The sequence below is a fragment of the Lineus longissimus genome, chromosome 9 (assembly GCF_910592395.1).
Source record: "Lineus longissimus chromosome 9, tnLinLong1.2, whole genome shotgun sequence".
In the NCBI taxonomy this organism is placed as follows: domain Eukaryota; kingdom Metazoa; phylum Nemertea; class Pilidiophora; order Heteronemertea; family Lineidae; genus Lineus; species Lineus longissimus.
Window position 1 is genome coordinate 8,880,241 of NC_088316.1, and position 15,808 is coordinate 8,896,048.

Here is a 15,808-nt window from a genome sequence, read left to right on the forward strand (position 1 = left end):
AGAATAAAAAATATTAACCATTTTGTAAGTGTAAAATTTTTCTTCACCCACAATGTAGTTTGACCTCCAGCTGGAGGATTGTCGGTTAATTACCATAACCGGAGCCATCAGGAATTAATTTATGATTACTCTTCCAGCTGGTTATAATGCAAGCAGTTTCATATATTCTCGAATATTTTTCCCTGCAAATTATGTCGCCTAGTCTGATGATTATGAAGGTATTCACCAAAAACCAGAAGATGGCTGTGTTGCATCTGACAACACTTTGGCTCTAGTCTTTGTATCTGGCGACTGCCATATGCCAACGATCTTCCTGAGCTGTTAATTATACACACCCAAACGAAAGATTTCTATGAAGGTTCTTAAACAGGAGTGTACTGCCAGAAACCTTTGTATATTGTAATTGAAATGCTTGTATTCGAATCTAGGGAAGGTTTTGAATGCACTGGTTCCTTATTCAGCCTATTTGAGGGGATAATTGGCAAAATGAGAGCCATTCAAATGACTGTGGATTGTGCCTATCCAAAAAGTAAACAAAGCAGTCTATCGTTCTTTTGTGATCATGCTTTTTAGCTCACCTCTTAGCAGAGGTGAGCTTATCCCATACCGTGGCGTCCGTCGTCCGTCGTCCGTCGTCGTCGTCGTCGTCGTCGTCGTCGTCGTCGTCCGTCGTCCGTTAGCAGGGCACGTTTCGTAACTGTTAGAGCTATTGAGTTGAAACTTGGTACACATGTACCCTTATGTAATGACACCTTGGAGACCAAGTTTCGGTCTGATTCGTTTCATGGTTTGGCCACCAGGGGGCCAAACGTTAAAAGTGAAAATATGCAATATCTCCCTTAATAGTAGTGGGGAAATTTTGAAAAAAATATGGTAGGTACTTCTAGCAAAGGTGCATCATATATCCTCCGGGTTTTTGATTTGACCTCATTTTCAAGGTCACAGAGGTCAAATGGTGTAAATTGGCCGTTAGGATGTAACGATGGCACGTTTCTAAACTGCAATGACTATTGATACCAAATTTGGTACACATTTACCCCTTAGTCAGGTGATCTCAGGGACCGAAGTTTGGTCCAATATGATTCACCACTTGACCACCAGGGGGCAAAATCCAAAAACCTTAAAAATGTGATTATTCCTTAACTTCTTGCCCGATTGCCACCAATTTGATATCATGGGTACATCTAACCACCATACAGTATATGTCACACAGGTTTTTAATTTGACCTTCTTGTCAAGGTCACAGAGGTCAAATGGCGTAAATTCGCCGTCAGGCCGTAACTATGGCACGTTTCTTAACTGCAATGACTATTGATCACAAATTAAGTACACATGTACCCCTTGGTCAGGTGATCTCAGGTACCGAAGTTTGGTGCGATCTGATTTGCCGTTTGGCCTCCAGGGAGGGGGCCAAATCCTAAATTCTTCAAAATGCCATTATTCCTAGTAATGACTTGCCCGATTGGCACCAATTTTATATCATAGGTACATCTAATTCTAACAACCATTCAATGTGTCACTCGGGTCTTCTTTGATTTGACCTACTTTTCAAGGTCACAGAGGTCGAATATACTGTAAATTGGCCATTTTGGGGAAACTGTAATTGCCTGGACCTACATCAAACCTAACACTACATGACACAATACCATGCTCTTTATCCATCTTTCCTCCACATGAGGTGAGCACAATGGCCCTGGCCATTTCATTCATTGTCTAAATCTTACTTATTACTGAATCAAATGTTATGTGTAAGATATCAATCTCTTGTTTGATGTTTGGAGATCCAAAAGGAGGCATTAATATTTCGTCATCAGGCAATTTCTTGACCCTGAAAGGGATTTTCTGGTGCTATATGGAAAGATCTTTGCTGGGTGCATATAAAAGCCAACAGCGGCGGAATGGGAATCGCCCGCGCCCAATATCCGAGTTCCTGAGCCTGCGTCATCTCCAAAGTTAGCCAAAGATTTCCAAAGATTATAAGAGCATTCGTTTTTTACCAATTCGGAGCTCACAAAAAACACAATTACTTAAGAAGGGATATTTATTTCACAAATAGTAACATGTATTATTATTAGTAATTGCATATATTGAAATGAAAGAAGCAATTTTGCCCGGATTCATAGCAATTTAACTCGCTCAGAACAGTTGAAAGGTTTATCTCTCTGAAGTAGAAGAAGACACTTATTTGTCATCTTGATGATGTTATTTTCCAGTTTCATGTGTTTTCTTTGTAAAGCAGTTGATTATGTTCATCACTCTTCTGTATACTGACTTACTGGTCAACCCCTTTTAAGAAAAGAAGGTACAGAATAAATAGAGACGGAGAAATAGAACAGTGACAAGGACTATTGCTGTTTATGCCAAACACGCAGCTAATGATTGTCATGGGGTTAGTAATGGTGGACCTAACTTGTATGCGAACATTTAGTCCCAGCTTATTGTTGTGAAAGTGGAATTTGCCCGACTCGCATGACTTTTCAGTCGATAGTAAGTTAAATTTTTAGTAAGTCTGATATTTGTTTTGGTGAAATTTTTATTTCCCCTCTTGTCTGCATTATTTCAGAATGTGTGTCCGTTCCAGAAACACCACCTTCGAATGGACAGCTGTCCACGTTAGAAGATGTGTGGAAGTCCCAGCACGTACTCATGGCTGTGTCCCTGGATGATACATGGAAGCAAGGTAACAGCTTTTTAGCTCTCCTGTGGGGAGCTTATACGTCACAAGGGCGTCCGTTGTCATCGTTTGTTTGTGGAGTACGTTTCGTGACCATTGGAGCTAGATAACTGAAACTTGGCTGAAGGTAGTTTTGGGCAATAAGCCTAGAACACAGCTACTCTACAGGTCAACATTTAGGTCAGTCCTCAGGTACTATTTACAGACACAATGAGAAAACCTTGTCTCCTTGGCCTGGATAAACAGGTATTGGAAAACTATGGATTACAAAACACTGGACTGGACTGGGAAAGTCTGGACTGACATAGTCTGGACTGACATCACTCTCCAACGCCTGGAATCAATAAACTGGTGCCCTGTCCTAGCTCATTTCCCAATACCCCATCCATTCTCAAAGTCATCATGGCGCCATAATCTCCCTCCCTGCTTGCAAAGTGACTTACCCAAGGAACCACACAACTACCTTTTTAGCTCAGCTGACTCAGTCAGCCGAGCTTGTCAAATAAGTTGTTCAGTGGCGTCCGTCTGTCCATCCATCCATCCGTCCGTCCATCTGTTAAACACCTGGTGCACATTTTGAATTGAGAGGAGCTAGAGGCCCTGAAATTGGCGTATGTGTACATCAGGAGTAAGGGTACGTTGACACAAAAAATTGGAGCAATGCGCCTAAAAATAAGCATACTACGGCAATCGGAGCGTCAAGTTGAAATAGTGCAATTTCTCATGAATTATTCATTGGACAAACAACAGCTTATTTCCCCTGAAAGACAAAGATTTGCATATAATTATCACCAAAGGATTTCAAATTTCGACCAAGTTTAAGTGGTGTTATCACATGTTATGTAATTGGCAAGAAGCCAAGTGGTTTTCAAAATTCGCGGGAAACTACTATTACTATGCTCATTCAGGGTTTATGCTCGGTCTGGGCATATGAGCTCTCGATTCGCGAAGTTTTAGACGATGATTTCGCCCAATATGGCTCAGATTTTTTAGCTCAGCTGACAAGCTGGGCTATTCATATGAGTAAATGGTAGAATGAATGTCCGTCTGTCTGTCTGTCTGTCTGTCCGTTAAACAGGCACGTTTCAAAACTATGGCGGATAGGAGATAGATTTTCCCTCTGAGGCGTTGAGACCCTTCAGGACTCCTGAATAGACCAAATGTGGGTCCGGCAGGATGAGCGGTTTGGCCACTAGGTGGCACCGAGCAAAATTTTCCAAAAACTTTTCCAGCAGCTGATTTCTCCTAATTCTTTAAGTTGGGGATCATGAATCAAATATAATCTTATAGAGCAAAGCTTTTTCTTTCATTATCAATAGGCGTGGTTCATGAATTTCTCACCAGGTGGTGTTACTGGCGCAATTTAGTGAGCACCCCAAAGAAGAGCATTTTAAATTTCGCGCGAGTTATCCCACGTGCAGCGAACGTCACGTCTCGGAGTCTGCGCAGTTCAGACGTAAGGAGACCATGCTATGGAATAGATCGCGTTCTGTCAATTCAGAGGTAAGTTCTCATTAAATTCACAATTTCATAGGCGATAATATTTGGCTGCTTGTGTTATTGCATGTTGATGACATTAGGGAAGGCTTGGATTGTTTAATTGGATGTGATTAATTTGAAATAGTTCATCGACGATCGTTGAAAAACGATCTGCGAAATGCAGCTTGGTCTGAGAAACGATGTCAAAGTCCGGCTTTAAATCATGGATTACTCAACAAATAACTCTTGTCACATAGCAGAACTAATGTGAATAAACAAGACAATAATAAACATCGTTCTGATATCATCGGGTAAGATTGCCAATGTACATAAACAGTGTAATTGAGGATCGACTCCGGCGATTTGAAATGTCAACAAACAATAAATGCGATAGCTGATACACACTGACACATACACACTGTACATAGCACAATGCTTCAAACGGGGCCGATTCATCACTCTTATCACAATGTATTCTCAATGAACTTCCTTGATCATTTGGCCCTAGCGCCTTATCAGTTGTTGTAGGCCTTGTATTTGATATAAAACTTGGCTAGCTTAGCTATCTATCAAAATTAAAATGTTATCTCCTCATCCTGTTTTGCAGGAATGATCTGCACTACTACAGCTGCATTTGAACATATTTGGTGACCACATCACAGATGACCAAGAGAGATGATCGAGCTATGACTTTGCACATCCCATCGACTTCGGTGTTCACCAGTGCAATCATCAGAAGAGCCAGTCAATTCTAGTATTCAAGTATTTCATTCTGTAATACTTACCTCAAAATTTACTAAATAAAGAAAACCGCATGTGGCAGTTGGTTAAAAAAATCAAGTCTATCTGTTTAAAGTTTTTACTTGCTATCAACATTTCAATGGTGGCATTCTGCTAAGGTTTGTTAAGAGTTTCACTTGACTTAAGCAGGGTGTACACTAGTAAAATATTAGCAACATTTTACCAACATTTTACCAACATTTTACCAACATTTTTATACCCCCGCCAACGAGTTGGTGGGGGTATACTGTTTTGCACTCGTCTGTGCGTGGGGCTGTGCGTGCGTCTGTGCGTCCGTCCGTCTGTCCGGAGTGATTGAATGAAAACCACTGCATAGAACAAATATCTTTTTATTGTGGAAACTCACCATGAGTGGGAGGTCGCATGGTATGGTATTCAATTTCGTCACGCATCCAATATGGCTTCAAGGGCTGCCATCTTGATTTTTGTGGCGACGCCCATTTTCATTTCCGCTTATTTAAAAGAGAACCAGGCCACCCATTCATCTCATATTTCTAGGGAAGGTTCGTACCAGGTTGCTGATGGTTGGTATTGAAAATGGTCGTCGCCACTTATCCAATATGGCCGCCAGGGGCAGCCATCTTGATTTTCGTTTCCGCTCATTTAAAAGAGAACCCATTGATCCGATATTTCTAGGGAAGGTTCGTACCAGGTTGCCGATGGTTGGTATTGAAAATGGTCGTCGCCACTTATCCAATATGGCCGCCAGGGGCAGCCATCTTGATTTTCGTTTCCGCTCATTTAAAAGAGAACCAGTGCGCCCATTGATCCGATATTTCTAGGGAAGGTTCGTACCAGGTTGCCGATGGTTGGTATTGAAAATGGTCGTCGCCACTTATCCAATATGTCCGCCAGGGGCAGCCATCTTGATTTTCGTTTCCGCTCATTTAAAAGAGAACCAGTGCGCCCATTGATCCGATATTTCTAGGGAAGGTTCGTACCAGGTTGCCGATGGTTGGTATTGAAAATGGTCGTCGCCACTTATCCAATATGGTCGCCAGGGGCAGCCATCTTGATTTTCGTTTCCGCTCATTTAAAAGAGAACCAGTGCGCCCATTGATCCAATATATTTCTAGGGAAGGTTCGTACCAGGTTGCCGATGGTTGGTATTGAAAATGGTCGTCGCCACTTATCCAATATGGCCGCCAGGGGCAGCCATCTTGATTTTCGTTTCCGCTCATTTAAAAGAGAACCAGTGCGCCCATTGATCCGATATTTCTAGGGAAGGTTCGTACCAGGTTGCCGATGGTTGGTATTGAAAACGGTCGTCGCCACTTATCCAATATGGCCGCCAGGGGCAGCCATCTTGATTTTCGTTTCCGCTCATTTAAAAGAGAACCAGTGCGCCGATTGATCCGATATTTCTAGGGAAGGTTCGTACCTGGTTGCCGATGGTTCGTATTCATCAAATATGCCCGCCAGCGGCATCCATAAGCGAGCCTTGTAGATTTTTGGTCATACTAATATCAATCCACTCTCTGTACTCATTCACAACATTTGCTTGCAAAAACTCTCGCCCATGAAAAAAATCACCTCTAGCCTCAAAAACATCTTTTCCCCTAGCCACGACCACTGCTATACTCCCACGGCGGGGGTATCATGAGTGTATTTCTAGTTACAACAATTTTGCAACAAGCCCTTCAAGGCCCTGTGTACACTAGCAACAAAATTGCAACAAATTAGCAACATTTTTACAACATGTTGGTAAATTGTTGCAAACTTTTTAGTGGGAACAAAGGGAAATAGGTATTTTGGAGGGAAAATGGATCATTCCAAGGAGAGAAGATGTGTTTTGAGTGCTTCTGCATCAATTTTAGCTGTCGTTGTTGAGAGACGGAAGAGGCGGCGAAATAACCAAAGAGAATATGGACCAGGCCCTGGATCAAAATGAGGGTGGATCATGGGGCATACCACTGCCTGTTAAAGGAGTTGCGGCTGACTGACAAGCCGTCATACAAAAACTTCCTGCGAATGGATGAAACTTCTCGAAAAGGTTTCATCACCCTACGAAGCAAGACACTCACTTGAGAGTTGCTATACCTGCTTCTTGTTCAAGTCACATGACCTCAGGTAGATCACATGACGCAAATCCTATTTCTGATTGGCTGAAGAGTTTGCAACATTTTTACAACATGCAACAAAGAATTGCATTGCATTTAATTTGCAACAATTTTACATGTTGTAAGACGCGTTTTGCTCTGTACACACTATGCAACATTTTTGCAACATTTGTTGCAACTGGAAATGTTGTAAAAATGTTGCTAATATTTTACTAGTGTACACAGGCCTTTAGGCAATAATAGAGTTGGGTAGAGCATTTTGTTAATGTTACCCTTTTAGTTAGGGAAACTGGTGCCTTCTGCATTAGGTGGACCCTACTTGCTCATCTGTCAGACCGGCCTCACACGTCGGCAGTAGAGTTTAAGGTCCAGTCTGCGAGATTTACCCATTTCTACCCAGCCAAAAGCGGGTGATTGGGCTAGTCTCTCCATGTGATTCAATTCGCATGGATTCTTGTGTCCTGTGCTGAAAGGCTCCCTCCACAAGGGCAGACTATATCCGGTGGCACTAAAGTATGGAAGAAAGACGGAAGACGACCAATTTGCGAAAAGGATCATCATCATGGTAACAGCTGAGGATGAATCATGTTGCTGTGTGTAGAATTGATGGTCCAATATAGGTTAGGTTATCTGTTTGCGCACACATTGCAAGGGTGGAGCTTGCTTGAAGTAGATTGCGCCAGTCTACCGTAATTCACTGTTACACATCCAGAAGCTAATATCCTTAGGCTTTGAGTCCTTAGTTTAGTAGAGTTTGATGAGTAATGTAATATATACGAACAACGCAGCAACAACTCAGCTGAGCGCCAGGCCCTTGGGCCTCTTGTTAATGTAAGCAAGCAAAGGTGTTGTTGGTAGTAAACACTACAATGGTAGACGTTATTGCTATCTAATTGGGCGTTTTAATCTAAAATCGCTGTTTTATTGTCTAAATTAGCGCTGATTAGAAGGAATTTCCTGCTAATGACGTCAACAGAATTCCCTTCTTCAATGACGAGTCGCTTCTGTCAATAACAATAAAACAACAGAAAATAGGAAAATATGAAAAAATGGCTTACCATTGGGGCCTATGGGCAAGACACAATGCTAGGATCAGAAATTATATTATTTTGTTTCTGTTTGCAGGTTTTTAAACCTAGTCTGAGAGTTTCGTAAATAATTTATATTTCTAAAATCGATTCGTCGCATTTCTATGTTCTGGTGTATTTCGCCATCTTCACTTCTGAAGTGCAAGGTAAGTCTGTCATGTTTCTGTGATGCTGGTCGAAAAACGTTTAGATTGCATTAAATATGCAAATATGCGTTTAATAATCAAGTGCCACTGGTTCATTATCATGCACAGTGTGATGCATGGTTGGTAGTTTGTAAGGAATTCGGTAGCCTACACTCACTGACAGACATTTGATTTGTTCTGATGCTGTGCTACAGCTAGGCCTACCAGGGTATGTCTCCCCTTGGATTTATTTCAATGATTATATTTTGTCTTCGCTTTCGAGTAACCTATGCGTACCATAAATGACATAGGCCTAATAGTATGTATTTTCCTGGATGAGCGCAGAGTGTATCCACTATAAATCCATCCAGTGGGCCTGTGTTGGACATTTATCGACATGGTTGTGACTCCAAGACATGTAAAGACGAGTTTGTGACACGGACAGACGGGTTGTCCATAAAGAGATGAGGTTGTGACTCTGAGACAGGTTGTGCATGTTGAGACAAGGTTGTGATTCTGGAGACAAGTTCAAGAATGTAAACTAGGGAGTGGTGTCTGCTGTCTACTTTGTTATCTATTTTAAAAATTTTTGAAAAAAAAGATTTATCTACATGTAGGCGTAGTGATTGTACAGCTGTTTGTATCAAGATATAAAGTAGTGACTGATGAATGATGAATCATTCATCATTTTTTTTCTATTTTCAGATACTAGGTGCTGATACCCATTGTCCTTGCTAAATTTAGTGGCTGTTGAAGTATTGAATTTGCCTCCCCATCAGGGTCGCACCTATTGGAAAAAGGTTGATTGCATCCAGGCAATCCAAGATCTATTGCCTCCGTGCAATCCAATAAACCTCTCAAAATATATTGACTAATCCAATAAGTCTATTTATGTTAACACTGCCTGTAATTGTAAACATTCATCTGTACGTATCAAAATATCATGCTTTTTACATGTCTGTGTTTTATTTAAGGCAACTCATAAAAAAGGTTATCCAAAACTAACCAGCTACTACTTTCACAAGCAACCATAATTTAAACCAAAACCTTCTTCCTAAACATGGCAAATTTAATCTCGGATTAGCTTTTTATTGACTCGAAGCTAGTCAATAAAAAGGTAATCCGAGATTATTGACTCAAGGCGAGTCAATAAAAAGGTAATCCAAGATTATCTATTATTATCTATTCTATTCCATAGCACCATCTTGATCAGGGATTCCCGTGTAATTTTTTTACTTTTAAAGTAAATTCCAATCACCTGCTGGGCAGGTCAATCTTGAACAATAAAGTTTATTTTGTTTACCAACTCTTTGTTGTTGTCTTTTCTTCAGTGCAACTAACACCATCCCAAACATTTGACTGCATCAACACGCTAGTCCTCCCTCCTGTTCACCAGTTCAGCTGAGCGCCAGGCCCTTGGGCCTCTTGTTAAACAATCTGCCAATGTCTTTTCAAAGGACCCACACCTCACAGTTAGTGACCCTTCTGCATGCCAAGTGTCTTGCTCAAGGACCCACACCTCTACCTTCGTGACTCATCTGCCAAGTGCCTTACCCAAGGTCCCACTCCCCAACTACCAATATTAGCACATGTTATCAGCTCCCTATTCCCACTCGGATATCATAATGTTGACAGCGGTGTGGAGAGCGATTACAGTCAGTCCAGACTTTCCCAGTCCAGTCCAGTGTTTTATAATACATAGTTTTTAAATACCCTAGATGAATTAGGCCACCGAGGTCAAGGCACTCGGTGAGCCATCACTTGAACATGGATTAATAAACGCTCGTGCTAATTACAATGATATGGGTCTTTACTAGAATGCACGTTGTGGCCGCAAAAAAGGATGTGAATTGGGTTTCAAAATGAGGCCTCGGCAGTGCATTGAATGTTTGCAACCTTTGGCTTAGTACGTGTGGATCATATCTAAGAGTGTCCTTGAGGGTGTCATAAGTGGAATATCTCGGTGGTTTTAGGATATTTTAGGGAAATGTCCACTCTCAGGAGGGCACGCTGACGAGACAAGACCACTAATGAATATTCATAGGTTGGAGGGTCGAGGCCTATCAATTAGACGAGTGCATGTTTTTAACTCTCAAGTACATATTTGGAGAGGTATTGAAAAAATATTTGTTGTGGCAAGTCTACAGATATAAAGAAATTATTTGATGAAAAAATTAATTTCGAATTTTGCTAATTGGGTAATAGGGGGCGTGTTTTGAGTTTTTTCTGCCAGTTGGCTGAAAAGAGTGGAAATATCAAAGTCTGTCTAATTTGTCGATTATCCAAAAATTTCCGTGGTCAATCACCATTTTATTTTTCACCATTTACTTGCCCGACTGTCCGGAATAACATAATCTAAATTTCAGATTCACAACACCACGCGTTCTTTGATGCGTCGCGGTCAAACATTGACAATTTAACTGCTAAAGGCTTAAAAAATCAATTGTGGTCTTGTCTCTGACTGAGGAGCTTTAACTGCTAATCGAGTTGCCAGATGGCTCTACCAGCATTGCTGGGTATTCGGGTGACATTATCCAAGTGCTATACATCCGTGCTTCCAGGTACAGAATACACATGATAGTAATCATGTATACAAACCACAGTAGGGATTAGTTATTTATAGTGTGCTATTTCAGTTCGGAATGTATTTCAAAGTGTAACCCCTAAATAGACAGTTATTATGCCTAGATTAACAGAATATGTAGAGTGCTGTGTTAGCCAAGGTTAGCCGTAGCTCGCCCTTTATTTATTCAATGAAGGTGACCTGGTCTGTCTTAAAAATGCTTTATCGCAGCTGCCAATATTTCAGGTATCTGCAGAGGCACTCAGGACATGGGCTAAAAGCTCCTCATGTTGCTGGACATCATTTCCCTGTCGTTCATATATAAACTTAGAGTACCAGCCTAAAGGTTGGTAACTCTAAGGGGGCCCTTTGCCCCGGACTTTCATCACAGATTATTCTTTACTAAAGCCTGCAGCACACTAGGTTGCCATTTTGAAATCATGTGACATCAAACAAGCTGATTGGCCAAAGCCTCGCCACTGACGCCAATTCAGGCGGCCATCCGTAGCACACCTGGCTTCTTCTTGCGTTCAAGGGCGGCGACATGCGTCAAAAATCAAACATGTTAGATATTTTGCGTTTAGTTGCGGCAAGTGGCGTCAAGTCGCGTTCGCCGTTCATTTGAATTCTATTTTATTCTGTTAGTCAAGGTTAGCCATAGCTTACCGTTGATTTATTCAATGAAGGTCTGTCTTAAATATGGGATTATGCACCTTAAATCTTTGTCAGTGTTGAATGTCCACAGTTTCTATTGAATAATACTTTAATCTATCACCAATGATATGGAAGGCCACTTTCTCCAGCAGACGTTTAAGATAGCTACACCGGAATCATCAGGATTGTTACTCTAATGTGGCTGGGTCAAATTATGGGGTGCCGAAATTTGTCATGAGTTACACATCCCTTTTACAATCATGTGCTGGACCTATGCACACCAGACACTCGATCCGTGCTGTTGCTTGCATATAAATGTTTAATTGGTCGTACCTATGGCAGTGCGTCTTCGACATGTACTGTTCATTTCGTGTTTAAGCTATCTCTTCAATAAGACTGCATTAGATATTTAATGCCATTCAATCATTATGCCCATGCAATTCAAGGTATATCCCATTTCACCTTGTCTGCTTCACGGGTAATTTGCTAGTGAATATCAATGGCCAGATTTAATAGAAAGGACTTCCACTAGACGATGTTAAATTTACACCTTGAAAAATCACCTGCAAATGAGGGATTCCTTATCTCATAGCAAGCATAATTTATGTGTAAGATTTGTTTTTGATTCCATTGAGTTAATCCATTCAGATCATCTACTTGGAAAGTATTTTTTAAGGAATGTGAAGTTAAGCTCTTTCTGGATAAGTGTATACCAACTGTTTTACAGGGCTATTTTTGGCTCACCGTAGGGGAGTCTATACAATACCGCTGTGTCCATCATCATCGTCATCTGTATCCTGTATAAAAAAAAACAGTGGCACGTTTCTTAACCCCTAGAGCTATGAACTTTAAACTTTGTATACAGGGCCCAAGATTTGGTGAACTCTGACACTGAATTTCAGTCCAATCTGATTCTTGACATGGCCACCAGGCCATGTCAAGAATCGGAATATTCTAATATCGTTGATTGGACAAATGTTGAGTCCAACAAAGACCGTTCTCTGGTTCACCATATGTGACCCGCAATGACGGAACAAGTCGCATGTTGCTCCGAGCTTGACAGGTTGAGTCAGACTGGTTGTTCATTTTACTGTTGTCTGCCTTTTGTGACACCTGAGTGCATCAATTTCTTCTATTATGTCCTGGTGTCATTTTAGGCTCATCTTCTGTGCGACACGCGACTCATTTTGTCGTGGTGGGTCACATATGTGACCATGGCCATATTTTTTATTTGTCTCCCACACTGGTATGTTTGAAACATGAGACAATAATTGGCTCAATCAGGTATTGAGAGTCAACTTGCAGTATTATCACATGGAATTCTATTCTGTAGAGCAGGGTTGGGGATCACGTCTAAAGTCCGCACGCGATATTCGCCGGCGAAATTCACCCTTCAGTATTTCGCCTGCGAAATCTGTCCGAAAATCGACCGGCGAATGTGAGGCGATAATATGAAATCGCCGGAATGTCAGATGCGAAATTCGCCCACAATCGCGCCAATTTTTCGATTTTGCCCCAAAAATCGCTCCAGGCGATAATGGAGCGATTTTACGAAATTGGTGGCTCTTGCATGCTTGTCCGATATTCGGAACGATTTTGCAACGACTTTCGTCTTGTTTTATTGGCGGAAAAGTGCAGTCACCTAAACAAATCAGGTCATACTAAACAGCGTCCACCAGGTTTAAACACATACATACATTAAAGCCATCAAAGTAAAATCTAATGGTCTTAAACGAAATAAGCATGAAATTTTTAGGAAATGTATTTTTTATGGTGTACGTATTACGTTTTGGCCACAAAATTTTATTTTGATGACTTTATACCCGACTTTAAACCTGGTGAACGCTGGTGGGCGCTGGTGGACGCTGTTTATGATAACCGGATACTACAACGATCTTGATTGGTTGGCTGAGACTCGGAAACATAAGCCTAACTATGATTAGCTGTATGATTCGGTACATTCCGCCACAATCCTTCGGAATACATACCATAATACTAAGAACCTCAAACCTCTGTGCCAAATTTGTGTAGCTCCTCGTGGATAGATGTGATGTATATGATTACTGCAGTCAGGTTGACCGGGAATTCCAGTTTGTGTTTTTGTTCGGTCTGCTATCAGCTGATGTCGGAATAGGCATACTACAACACATATAGGCCTCTAATATTCGCTTCGTTCCAATGGTTGGTGAGAGCGAATTAGGCGCGATTATTATTTTCGCCTTCGATTTTTATTTAGTCTGAATTTTCGCCTGATCATAATAGAATCGCCGAAGCAGGAAGCGATTTGGAGGCGAATGAGTGTGGCGATATTCGACCAGGCGAATTTTCGCCCCGATTCGCGCAGCGAATATTCGCGTGCGGACTTTAGACGTGATCCCTAAGGGTGGAGGGCTCTTCCACACTGTTGCTTTAATTTAAACGACTGGAGCAGCTAAATTTCAAGTAACCATGAATTCATGAGACACATTCGACCATTTGCTTTCTCAGTGAAAACAATTTCAACCTACCAGCAGCTTTTTCTACAGCAATAGTCATAAGACACGCCAAGGGTCCTATACAAGATGGACTATGTTCGGAAGCAACTTGCAAAGGGTTAATTGAGCACGTTAATGGGCACTCAGCCTTTTTTTTACTATTCAAAAAAATGAATGTTTAAACCGCCCGACTGACACATTTTGTTTGTAGGGAATATTCAGTACGGGTTCGTGATAAAATAATTCAGGCAGAAGCAATCCGATAAGTTCAACAGTTAATGAATTGCAGCTAATTTAATTCCAAAAAAGCCTGCTATGTTCTTTTCTTTCTAACCAATAACTAGTTTAACATTCTTCTTAAATCCATACATGGTTATAGTAAAGAAAGTTTTATTGAGATAAATGAATCAACAAGTTCAAACAGCAGACATGGCGGTCAAATTGCTTATGCGTAAGCAGGGCTGCATTGGAATGAGTGATATTTTTTTTCTGTCTTGCCTACTTTTACTGCATATATATGGCCTACGTAGATTGTTGTTAAACAACTGAACTTCGTGTGGAATATTGCAGGGAAAGTTAGTGTGGTGAGAGCTATATTTCATTTTTCGTGTTTTGGCCTACATTCTGGTCTCCAGGTAGCCATCGTGAAAATTCGGTTTCAGCTAACCTCCAGAGAGGTTTTGGCTTGGCGTCCGTCAGACAACTGAGAGATCAAAGTTCTGTCTGGTTTGATTCCTGATTTCGTCACTAGTTGGGTAAAACCAAAAAAAAAAAATTTCTGCAACTATGTCCCTAACTAAGGGCTCGAAAATTACAAAATTTTTATCATAGGTACATATGATCACATTACATGACATATGACACTGGTTTTGGTTTGACATACATTTCAAAAGGTCAATTTCAAGGGGTCAAATAGAGTAAATTGGCCAATGGTGGCACGTTTCATACTGGAGCTATTGACTTGACACTTGCAGGGTTCCCGCGCACCATAGAAACCTTTGAAAATCATGGATTTTGAAAAAGCTTTTTTCCATGTCTGGAAAGTCATGGAAAAATCATTTATCTAATAAAAGTATTTAAAAGTAAGGAAAAGAGCCAAGAGGCATCAGAGGTTGTGGCTACCATTAAGTTACTAGAAGAACAGTTAGAGTCGGTGGGGAAGTAGACAATGGAAAAATATACTAGAGATATGACTTTGTTGTAAATATGTTAAATACCGGTAATCATAATTTCTGAGGAAACTTTGGAGCTGTTTTGGAATTGAGAAGACATTTGATGGAGTGCTAGAGATATGACTTTGCTGTAAATATGTTACATAATCAGAATTTCTGAGGAAACTTTGGAGATGTTTTGGAATTTAGAGGACATTTTATGGAGTGCTGTATCAACTCTTGGATTTGAGGTAATTCTGGTCAGGCTTGTTGTGTTGTAACTTGGGTTTTCATCCTACAGTAATCATGAAAACCCAAGTTACAAAATTCTTTCATGGCCTATAGTATTGGCGAATTGCAAATGCAATGAAATCTCTTTGGGAGTCATGCGATTTTTATTGAAAAAAGTCTTTGAATTGCCCAATATTTCACCATGGTAAATCATTGAATATCATGGATTTTTAAATCTTGGGGGGTGCAGGAACCCTGACTTGTTACCAATGCAGTTCTTTGATATAATTTTAGGCTGCTTTGATTCCTCGATTGGCCACCTGGTGGCTAAAATAAAAAAACACTGAAACTTCTTGATCATTGATAAATTTTCTATCATACGACTTGAGACTTGGTACATATGTTACCCAATGTATAAACCAAAGTTTGGTCCGGTTTGATTTTGCCACCAGGTGGCTGAAACTGAAAACACAAAATGTGCTATGACACTCTTACTGAGGGCTCAATC

General features: G+C 40.8%; 1 protein-coding gene across 5 annotated transcripts in view; it reads left to right on the forward strand.

Moving 5' to 3' along the window:
* The window catches only part of LOC135493846 (centriole and centriolar satellite protein OFD1-like), a 462,799-nt gene that overhangs the window by 386,967 nt on the left and 60,024 nt on the right, over positions 1-15,808 (forward strand). For all 5 annotated transcript variants that reach the window (XM_064781463.1, XM_064781462.1, XM_064781465.1 and 2 more), the window contains one exon: positions 2,564-2,680. In XM_064781463.1, coding sequence (XP_064637533.1) covers positions 2,564-2,680 — 117 coding nt within the window. The remainder of the gene's footprint in view (positions 1-2,563; positions 2,681-15,808) is intronic.